We start from the raw sequence: 12183 nt of genomic DNA on the forward strand, positions 1-12183 counted from the left end.
GCACATGTGGTTTCTTGTTATGAAAATATTACATCTTTAACTGGACACCAAGACATGAGACAAGACAGTTACAACAGAAAAAGATGCAAGAGACATACTGAACTGTGATGATTTGGCAAATACATTTAGGCTAATATGAAGTTATTATTTAGTAGTCCCAATGAAATCTGCAGTATCTTATATATTCACTTTGCTGACAAACAATCCAGCATTTCACTGGATAACAGAAAGTACAGTACTGAACTTCAAGAGCTGCTTAGATTAGCAACAGATATCCTGAGATGGTGACTGAGAGTGAAAAAGCCAGGTCTTTCCTATATTCTAAAAGAGGCAAGAGAATTACCACAAGACAAAGGACAGAGGTGACCCCAGTTTAATTTAGAAAGGACTAAAAGAGAAAAACTTTGCAGAGGGAGACAGGAAACACTGGCAGGAAATATAAGATGAGAAGGTTTTTGTAGTGTTGTGTGCTACAGCACACAATGAGGTTGGAAAAGAAAAGGTCATAAAGAGTCAGGGCTCTTTAAAAAGTGTTAGGCAGATCAAGGCCCACTGTATTCAGGGAATCGGACATATTGTAGTGATCTGCAGTCTCTTGTAGTTTGTCTTAAAAGTCAACAACACGGTGTATTTAGAAACATTATGCACTGCCGAACTATACATGTCTTTCTGCTTGCATCTATCTGAAGAGTTATATAGCAGGGGCTGGCAATCCCCTTTGAGTCACAGACTAAAACAACCCAGCTCTAGTCCACTGTATGCTGAGTGGCTTTGGCAGTGTCAGTAGTGAGGGGGTGCTGCCTGCGTCCATGCCAGGGCTGGGCAGCTGGGACCCACATCAGCGCTTCTTTTCCCAGCTCCCCATTCCCTGACTGGGGAGTGAGCGCAGATTTCAGTTGGAGGGGAGCTGCGCCAGGGCTGGGCAGCTGCAAGCTGCATCTGCACTGCTGCCACTTCTCCCTGCCCCTACTACCCAGTCCTGGTTCATTTCCCCATTGGTTGGAAGCTGCACCCATAGGTGGGGAGTGGGAAACAGGAAGAATTGCACACAATACACGCACAGCTCCTTGCATCTGTCCCACAGGTGGTAGCAGATGAAAAGCCTTCTGGTGTGGTTGTAGGCCAGATCCAATGGATCTGTGAGCTGTATGTTGCTGACCCCTGTTACACAGAAATGCTCTCATCTTTGATGTGATTCTTGGAAAGAGCGCATTTCAGGGTGACTCCAAAGAGTAAGTACAGGAACCTGGGACACAGGCAATAAAATTATGGGTTCCAACTCTCAAAAGGGTTTGCTTGACACAGGATCTGCAGCCCAGAAATGTGCTTAGACATCCAAAGGCAGGGGCAGTACTGGATGCTGTTTAGGATGCTCAAAACATTGAAGGGGTCACGATAACAACTACAGTTCGATCAATAAGAAACTGCATGAAATCCAGAAAATTGATCTTATTTTGTAAAAATGGCAATTATTTTCTTGGAAATGTTGTAAAATTGTATGTGCAAGTGGGACGTGACAATGAAAGCACTCTAACTGCAAGAGTTAGAAGCTCAAGGGGATATGGGAGTAATAAATATATTTGATTTAATTTCAGTTCGTTTGACAAAGGTTTCAACTTCCAGATCTCAATAACATAGAAGCAGTAATAGGGAGTGGTGAAGAGAGGGAGAGGGGAGCAGGGAAAGTACAAGCTACAATATTGCCCCTTTAGTTAAAATAATTTACCTTTGTGCCAGGTCTCTCCATATTCACCACCTCCTCTGATGTTGGCCACAGTTAGAACACCACCCAAATGTCTCACAAAAATAAGCCTTGATACACTGAAAAACACAACAAGGTCGTAGAAGATTATCTTATCTTACCACTAACGTCCCCATCCCAACAAATGGATGCTCAGTGAACCTGGTGTATAAGAAGGAATGTATGCGACAACATGACAGGTTAAATCCTTCATTTTTGCAAACCTGAGTAGAAAGGTTCATCCCAATGGTGTTATTTCATAGACATTTAGATATTTCATAGACATTAGGGCTGGAAGGGACCTCGGGAGATCATCGAGTCCAGCCCCCTGCCTAAAGGGCAGGAAGTCAGCTGGGGTCATAGGATCCCAGCAAGATAAGCATCCAATTTACTCTTGAAGGTGGTCAATGTAGGTGCTTGAACCACCTCCGCTGGCAGACTGTTCCAGACCTTGGGGGTTCGGACAGTAAAGAAATTCTTCCTTATGTCCAGCCTGAAACGGTCTTGCAGGAGTTTGTGACCGTTCGACCTCGTCATCCCTTGGGGCGCTCTGGTGAACAGACGTTCCCCCAGATCCTGGTGGTCACCCCGATAAACTTATAGGTGGCCATCAGATCACCTCTGAGCCTGCGCTTTTCCAGGCTGAAGAGTCCCATGGCTCTCAGCCTGTCATCGTAAGATCTGTTTTCCTGACCTCTGATCATGCGCGTTATACTCTCATCAATGTATGGAAAGGAAGCAAAGCTGCTTTTTGGGGGACTATGGTGTGTGGATCTGTAAGTACAGGTCCAACAGTAAGATGTCTGCTCCTTGACTGTTTGCCAGCTCTTCAGCTTGTGAAGTGAGGCTGTGCGGTATAAAGGGACCTGCCCGTCCATGCCAATCTTTTAAAATACCTCCTTCATTATGTCTGATTCTTCAAGGAAGAGGTCAAGGATAAGTTTATCTTAGGGATTCAATTAATGAACAAGAGCCAAAAAAAAAAAAATTAAGGCCTTTACTGAGGAATTGTAGAAGTCTTTGAGCAGGTGCTACGTTTGTATGTAATATAATTTGCCACTGACAGTTACAAGACTGTGTTTGCAAAGACACACTGTACTTAAATCATACCTTTGTACTAGTATTATGCATTAGAATTCCTGCCACAGCATTTTTGTTTGCTTGCTGGTTACACTGCTAACAATAATAAAACTATAAAAGAGATCACTATAACTTCAGGTTTCAGTGTCTGATCTCTTATTACCTTTTTGAACATGGATGAGAGCTGATGTAATATACAAAGATCTTGATATCTAATTACAAAAGCAACCAAGTCATTAATTTCTTTTTTCAAAACAAGATTAAAGTCACTTAAATTATGTTTAACAATTAAGGAAGAAAGAAGGTTTCTGAACAATTCAGGTAGTAGCTTAATGTAGGAGGGACTTCAGATGGAAAATCACGGATAAAACAATGAGAAGGATAAAATGCGGAAATTTATCTCCACTCAGATTGCTCTCCTCAATTAGCTTAATTTTTAAAATTTACTTTAAAGCCTGTCTCCTGTGAATAATCTTTATATAAATGAGTTAGCCCTACTGACTGACATAAGTAAGGATTGGGTCTTTATGCCACTTCTAGCTAGGTCTAGAAATACTGCTGAAACATCATTTCTTGTGTGTTTGATGGCAAATGCTTCCTAATGAAGCACAGTTGTTCTTACGAAGTTGCCTACCCAATAATTTTGTTAATTTCTAGGAAAATTGTGATGCTACAGGGTGTCCATATATCCATAATAACCAAGTGGGTAAAACTTTCATAGTTCTCAAAACATTTATCAGCTGTAGATAACTTCTCTCATACAGTCCATACTAGGGATAAGCTTTTCAGCAAAACATTCAAAGATGGGGAACTGCAAAAAGAGGATCCTGTAGTTGTATAATCCACCACAGGAAAAATCCTCCATATAGGTTAGTTATCTCTAGCAATCTGCTTGCTCAAGGCAGTATGAATTTGCTTCTGGAAAATCAATTTTCAAACCCTTCACTGAGGAACATATCTCTCTTTAGGTCTTTGAGATGTGCCAGTCTAGTTTTATATTCCAGACACACACAAAATAATGGATCAGAGAGCATAATTTTGCTAAACTGCAGGAAGTTTAATTTTTTGCAGGCTGATACATGGTTGAAGTAGAGTATCCTGATGGTAGGTTAATCACATTTTGGTTAATTGTCTTCACAAGAAGAGCTTCCAGACTTACTGCATTACTTTTCACTCCTTCTATTTAATAGTATTAAAGGAGAGACCTGCGTACCGAAACACACCTGCCTGGCTATTTTTGAATTTTAAAGAGACCAATTATTGGACAGAACACAATGAGCATGGAATCACCACCTAAGTAGCATATTGAGAAACAAAAATAATAAAGCACAAAAAAGACCTCTGCTACCCAAAGAATTGTATATACTTAACTACTGGAATATTTGTGTATAATGCAAATACATACTGGGAGTTCATCTCTTCTCAAAAATACATAAACAATGGAATCCTGTAACAGATCAGCCATGTTGATTTAAATTTTCAAAAGTGATACAGTGATTTAAGAGTCTGAGAGCTTGGTATCTTGGGCCACTGATTGGAATACTTACTGTACAATAACTCTGGAATAAGCATACACACAGGAACTTATTTTAGTTGGCTTGTCTGTGTAAACAAGCCTATTTTCAATAGTATTTAGATTCCTAAGGCTCCTAACAGATGGTAATTTAATTGAACGATCAGGATATGACAAATTTCATCTTGGATCCCCAAAATTGCTTGCCCCGCACCATGCCACATGCACATGGCAGGATGTGCTATTTTTTTGGAATGTGGGATAAAATTCATTAACTACATGCCTATACAGGGAGCTTATCAGCATGTTTATCAGCAGCTGAAAACTGTGTAGTACAGTCCTACACAGGGTTGAACCACATGACTATCAACCTGCAAAAGCATGGAAGGCCCATGACTTCTCTATCCCCAACTGCTGACACTGCGGACCTTGGGTGGAGACCAGGGCTGTCCCCACGCCAGTTGGTAAGCTTAAAGCCCTGCCATGCAGCCAGCATTAAGTTACATGATGGAGCTTTATTTTGCAATATGTTCAATTTAAGGCACAATGGAAACCAGCCACAAAAATACTCCTAATGTTACTGATTTCTCATTTTGTTGTGCCATTCATTGCCAGGGTATTATTTATGGTACAATTAACATGTTAATTGTTTCAGAAGTATAACGTCTTCCAGGATCACTTTTCACTTAAGTAGGTATACAGAAAAATTTCACTGCGTTTACCCCTCAGGTGAAAGGTTATGCTATAGAGGCATAGCCCATAATAAGGAACACTAGGGGCTAAAATGCTTCCCATAATTCTTCGATGTGTAGGCAATTCATGCCTGTACTCTGTTTCTTTGACGGACAAACTTTGCACTCTCTCTCCCATGCAAGGTGTGAGGAGTGGGAAGAAAAGCAAGCAGCCATGGATTTGGCTCCTCCTTACTCCTCCATGGGAAAAGAGGGGAGGAGTGGGCCTCTGGAGCAGTACAGAAATGAAGCAACTGCTACTCTCTCTGACCCTTATATAGGCCATGCGAGGGGGTGTACTTCTTTATATCCTTCCTCTACTTTCTGTTGTATAAAGGCCTAGTAGAATCAGGCCCTATAGGAGGAACTGGAATGTAAGTGTAAAGTAGCTTGTACAAACAAATTATGTGTTATATCCATTATAAACTGCTTTGATGGTATCTAGAAAGGCACATACAGAGCAATCAAGTAAAACATGTTGGATCCTGCAGGGTGGTTTGCAGACTCTGAGGCAATACTGATGGGTTTCCAATAATATTTTCCCAGAAGCATGGTCAAACCAATACTGTGAATTCCATCAATTTTACTGCACCTTTTAGCTAGTGGTATTGCACTTACTGTGTGTGCACTGTATAATTAATGATAGATCTGTAGTGTGTATTAGACTAGAATTAGTATTAAATCCAGCTGCTTAGTCCAGGGACACATAAAAAATTCATGATTGTACTGAAAAATAAAGAACTATTGTAAGTAACTAAATAATTTGGTCTGCAGCCATGATTTTCCTTGTATTTATTTCTGGATCTACTTTCCTGAACTCTTCCTTTGCAACTGTAGCTCCTCTTAAATGTAGTGAGCAGCAGTCCCAACTTATAGCTGTAGTTCCATTTTTACAAAATTTTGGGGAAATAATTGCCCATAAGGAGTGTGCGGTACCAAAGAACATTAAAACAGATCGAAGTTTTCCACTGTATGTGAGGTGGGGAACAGATTCTTTGGGGAAATAACCACTTCAACCATGTGGCAGAGCTGGCTTTGTTCTACACTGGTTAGGAAAAAAGCATTTATAGGTGTGTTTCATAGTTTCGTAGTTTGTAGGGTCGGAAGGGACCTGAGCAGATCATCTAGTCCGATGTACACCCCCCCACCTATCCAATAATCTGTAAGTTCCATTTTCAAAAATGGCTCAGACTCAAGTTTCATAGAAGGTCAGTAGGATTTAGGACAGGTCTACACTGCAGCTTCTGCAACTAGTGGAGCCTCTCTGGGCTAGCTTTACATTAGGTAGCTCGACTACTATTGGCAATATAGCCATAGCAACACTGAGCTCTGACTTGGCAAACTATCTGAATATTTATCCAGATGCTCAGGTGAGTTTTGCAGCTCACAGTCAGCCCTGGGCTGTCACAGCTATGCTGTTGGCAGAACACAAGTGACAAATTTAAAGCAGTGACTGCAGGGCTGAGCAGTTAGGCTCCTAAGTGCCAAATTTCTTTTTTTAAAGGTACAGACAAGGCCACAGAAATTTGCAATGTAAGAACTATGGTAAAAGCATTCTATTAAAAAAACCATCCCAATCGAAAACAAAAATGAAGGCAGGACCATACTGTAAACTTTGGCCAGCATTGGTCAGGTGCAATGTCTGACACACACAGCTGTGCCAGGAGCAGCTTCTTGTGTAAATACAGTTATGCTGGCAAAACTGTGCCCTTGGTGGCATAGATTATTCCAATTCCTATGACACGAATAAGCTATGTCAGTAAAAATGCAGTTAATGATACACCTCCATCAAGTGCACTTTGTCAGCAGAATACCCAGTTAAGCAACATAAAGCTAATGTAAATCTGGCCTCATGCAAGTAGTTGAAAAATGTAGAGATTCAAGTAGCAAACAGAAAAAATCAGCTTGGAGAAAGATGCTCATGGATCCAGAGTTAATCAGAGACCTCAGCAACTGGGTTCAGTGGAAGGTGTGATCAAGGACCTTGATGTAATAAAAACAGCTGCAGAAAAGGGAGACTGCTAACAGGGCAAGTGGCCACAGCACTGCTAAATCATGGAATAATGGAATAATCCCTGGTGACAAACATATTGCCTGAGATATCAATTGCACCTCATGACTTGGAGGAGCTGAGTCAGCCAAAACTGAAAGCGAGCACAGACATGGAGCTGTTTGGGTACAAATCTGCTGGAGTAGCACACTTGGAATTTTCTCAGTAGGAAAACTGGTTGCTCCTGTTTGTCTCTACTGCAATCAAGGAAAAAAGACTTTGCATGCATATTTTTGTATATATACATAATAAAACATGATGATATTATGAACTTAACTGACCTACATCACAAATTTCCCATCCAAATGGAAAGAAACCTACAAGACCCCAGATTTGGCCAACTGCTTAGGCTAACAAAACATTAGGTTGGGGACATTTTAGTTAACTGAACAGAGGAAAAAGAGAGACTAGAATCACTAGAATTAAAAGAAATGAAACTGAAATGCCTTGGATTTGCAACAGTTTACAGGAGCACCAAGTTCACATAAAATGAGGTGTTTTTACCTTAACTACCTTGCCCATCCTGTTTCCAAGCAAATGCACTATTATTACACTAGAAATAATAAACTGGCTGAGCTGTGATGAATTTTTCCAGCAATTCAGTTTCAATTTAGTATGTGCTTTAGACTACGAAGTGCTAGAATTTCAAGTTGCCTCAGGGAAGCAGTAAGCTGAGAGTTCTACTGTTTTTGCTAATTTTTTTTTAAATTGCAGTTTTACCCCCAAACCCTGCTTATGTCTTATCTTGCTATTGCACTCTGATTATTTTCTTTGTTAGTTCTTGTACAATGCTTACTCTAAAAGGACTTTCTTTGATGGGAGTTTCTAGGGATTACTGAATTTAAATAAACAGTAATTAACATTAGAAAGTCTTTGGAATGGGTTCTGAATGACCCATTCAAAGCTATGACGCATGTACCATGTTCAGGTTTCCCTTGCTTTATGTGGGTTCTATATGTGTGAATTTGCTCTTATGTGATGACCCTTTTTAGACCAAAAATTCGTTATATGCGAGGTGAATTCACTCTCATGCAATTGGTGTAGTGGAAACCCGCAGTCAGCTGCTTTGTGCAGTGCATTGTGGAAATGATGCACACCAAAATGTAGTCTCCTGTGTGGATCTGTACTTGTTGCCTGAAACATGTTTCTGTAGTTGCCATCCCCATTATGGTAACATTCACCACAACCCTGTGCTTGTGTGCACTGTCTGCTGTTAGTGAGTACCAAAATTGTCTTGTAAAAGTGGTAGAAATGGGTCTGGGGGTCAGTCAGTACAGTTGAGGTCTTGGAACATATCCTTATGTGTCACATTATAAAGTGGGTTCCCTTTATGCAAATTCAAGTTTTGTGCCATTTTCCAGGAACACATGTACAACAAAGTGAGGGAAACCTGTATTACCATGTAGGCAATACAAGGCAGGGCAGAGATGCACCTTATTAACTAACTGAATCAGAGATGCATAAGCTTACATAGCCTATATTGAAGCTGAACTGACTCATGTTTTTAGTGAGGGTAGCTATCACCTCCATAAATGTTATGTTCCAAGTACCCCAGCCCAGGTCTCCTTATCTGTTTTCATTCTCTCTCCATAAACAAAAAAACCCCATAAATAAGTGGGAGTCTACAAGCCTCTTTCTGTGTAACAAGCAGCTGGAGCAGTAGTTAGCAAATGCATCTGTGCTGATTTGCCATGGCTGGAGGAAGAGCTTTCTCAGTGGTCTTTGGAACTCATTTTTCCTCCAGTCTGTAACTGCTTCTGTTTATTCAGAATACAGCACTTGACTTCTCTTTTTGTCCTTGCCCACAAGACCACAACGGCGGGAAGAGATGGTAGGTATACTGTGAGACTCTGTTGATTATTGTGTACAAGTCAGTTAAATTCCATTATACTTGCATATGACCAACCATTTAATTTGCTTGGAGAAATTGATGGGTCTCTCTGTATACTTAGCAGGCTTTTAAAATAACTGTCAAGACTGTATAGCAGGGGTGGGCAATTATTTTGAGTGGAGGGCCACTTACTGAGTCTTGGCAAGCTGTTGAGCGCTGCATGGGTAGCCCCGCCCCTTGACAGGTCCCCCACCCCCCAGCTGCCATCTTGTGACAGGAAGTCCCACCCCTTAACTCCTGATTTTTGCCACCAGAAGTCCCTTCCCTTGCTCCTGGAAGTACTCCTTTCAGCAAGGGGTTTTGCCATCTTGAAACCAGAAAAATACCAAATTATATTCTAAAAAGCAAACATTTACAGCATTCATTAATCTGGTTTCAAAAAATATTTTTGTCTTGATTTACATGCGTTTGTGCGGTGCACACAGAGGTGATTGCACAATAGCTTCAAATGAAGTCTTATTCTTGTATATTGTGGGGGTGGATATAGGATCGTGGGGGGCTGTGGGTATGTGGGTATGTAGAGTAAGGGAGCATGTGGGTGTGGGTAGGTATGGGGGTCTGTGGGGGCAATGTGTGTGAAGGAAGGGTGGGTGAGGTTTGTTTACAGCAGTGCAAGGGGTGAGTGGATGCATGTGTATGGTGGGGTGTGCATGTGGGACTCACCCTATGAACATGCACACACACATGCTTTGCCCCCAAGCCTGCACACACACACACACACACACACACTGCCCCAAGTCTGCATACACACACACTGTCCCTGAGCCTGTATTTACATACACACTCTGCCCCCGAGCCCGCACACACAAACACCACCCCCCCTCCCTGTACCAGTGCAGTCCCGTGCTCCACAGTCCAGTGATGTATCCAGGAGTCACAGCCACATGGTGCTGGAGCAGGGCAGGGTACAGGAAATCAGGGGACTGGCTGGGGGTGAGTGGGGCTGAGTTGTTCAAGCCTGCAAGCCCACTGAGGGCTCCCTTTGGGTCCTACTGCCCCCGGGTCCCGTTAGCTTTGACAGGCAGCTGGGAGCAAATAAATATTAATTTAGGAAATTTTTTAGGGGCCCTGCGGGCTGGATAGAATGGCATAGTGGGCTGGATCTAGCCCGCGGGCTGAATTTTGCCTGCCTCTCCTGTATAGAGAACTGAATGTGTGTTCTTGTTCTACTTTATGAGAATCTAAATACATAGATGTAAACTTTTCTTTTTTAAAGTCTAATATGGGACAGTGGGCCTTCAGCACCCATGTGACTTTCTCCTCTTCATCCTACTATGAACTGTGATAAATCAGTGGTTAAACCCCATCTGAATGGATAACTTCTTCAAATACTTAGGTTGTATTATTGTCTTATACAATGCATGGGAAATTAAAAACATAGCTTTGGAACAGCTGTAAAAAGCATTCAGATAATCTCATGATGCATACAGAGAGACCCATCATTCTTCAACATATTTTGTACGAAGATGAGAAATTGTAAATGTTATCTGGGTATATAATCACGGTAACCCATGGAAGAAGGCCAGTAAAGGATTTTATGAGATGTGCTGACTTTAATGCAAGAATAGTAGCATAAAGCTAGTTACTCTAACTTAAGAGTGTATGCAAGTTTAAGGGAGCAGTTTAATAGATTATTTTTGTGCTAATAAGTTGCACATTTACTGTCTGCAGAGCTTCCTTTCATTCTGTACATCCCATTTGTTTTCTTTTTCCTCAGAGAATTTGTGTTTAATACTATTTGCTCTGTACTGAAAGCTGTAAGACAATCACAATGTCATTTCTATGCCTGTAAAAGTTCAGGTTCTATTGAAGTACACATTGGCTCCGTTTTAAAAGATTACTGAATGGGTCAAGTGCTTTGCTGTTTGTGGTTCAAAAACTATGAAATGGATTAGAAGTCATGTTCTGAAATCACAGGTCCTGATCTATGGTACATTAATTTGCATAAAATAAACATGTACTTCCCCTCTTAGGGCTAAATTCTACCTTGTCCACTAGACATCTAGGACCAGGTTCTATTCCACCATGTAAGTAGATTTAAGTGCCTAAGTGTGATTCTACTCCATCTTGCTCAAGTCCCTTAATAACTGTTAATATAAAAAGGTGGGTGGATCCTCCTACTCTTTGCTTCTTTTTTTCTTAACCTAACCTAGCCAATAGGTCACTAGGAAAATGGTGGGCATAACCCTCCCCACTAAGCTCAGTGTCAAACTTGTGGCCTCTAGCAATGCTGAATTACAGCCTTAATGGAGGTAGACACTTGGGTTGTATACAGATGAATGAGGACACTTGGTTCCCTGGGGACAAGCAGCAGCAGCATACCTTGCACCATAGCTACTTGTCCCTGGGGAACACCTGTGCCACACGCACTTTGTAGGGGAGGCCGTGCTAGCCCCAGTAGCTTTGCCTGGTGTCCTGGGGGCCTCCCAGGGCTGCAGCAGCTGAGATTCTGCTAGGCAGAGCCTGGCTGGCAGCCGCAGTGCAGGTCCAGGTGGCTCGGCTCAGCTTTTTAGCGGTGCACACTGCCCATGTATGCGCTGCTCCATTTTTTTTTTCCTGTGGGTTTTTTTGAACCCTGGATATCCAGGGGTCTGAAGCAGGATGGATATCTAAGGGTAAAAAAAAAAAAAAACATAGAAAAAACCCCTGGAGTAGCGCATGCAAGGGCAGCACACCCTTGCAGCGCAGAGAACACCTGACTGTGTGGTATGTGGTACTGTGGACACATTTGCAGTGCCACATACTGCATGGCCGTGCTTGTCTGGATGTGTTTTTGTGTAGCAATGCTGGGGAAAAATAGTCACAGTGGGCAAAAATGTAGCTGTGCAAGGAATTTAGATGCAAAGAATTAATGAAAGGTGAAGTAGAATGTCATGTGACTTAGGTACTTGGGTATCTTGGCAGTGAGGTATAATTCCGACTTTACTCTCTATACTCTGTACCCAGATATTTGTATGACTGAACAGGAAAGATACTTTTTAGAACCATAGTTTACCAATGGCCTTAGATGTATGGTACACTTAAACTTAAATCTCATGTTTTTCTTTCAAGGACTCAAAGGATGTTAGTGTTTGATTCTGTTCCACCTATTAGGCATGTACATGGCACTTAAATATTGAAGTGTTATCCCATTCCACCTTGCTTAAGTCCCTGAAAAAACATTAATATGCCTACTTT

The 12183-nt window shown here is 41.6% G+C and overlaps 1 protein-coding gene across 2 annotated transcripts in view; it reads right to left on the reverse strand.

Annotated features, from left to right (window-relative positions):
- PREP (prolyl endopeptidase) overlaps positions 1-12183 on the reverse strand; it is a 176606-nt gene that overhangs the window by 16386 nt on the left and 148037 nt on the right. For both annotated transcript variants that reach the window (XM_090037291.1, XM_090037296.1), the window contains exon 12: positions 1727-1821. In XM_090037291.1, the coding sequence (XP_089893417.1) occupies positions 1727-1821 (95 nt within the window). The remainder of the gene's footprint in view (positions 1-1726; positions 1822-12183) is intronic.

This window comes from Crocodylus siamensis, chromosome 1, assembly GCF_052110815.1.
Source record: "Crocodylus siamensis isolate JL-2025a chromosome 1, ASM5211081v1, whole genome shotgun sequence".
Taxonomy (NCBI): Eukaryota; Metazoa; Chordata; order Crocodylia; family Crocodylidae; genus Crocodylus; species Crocodylus siamensis.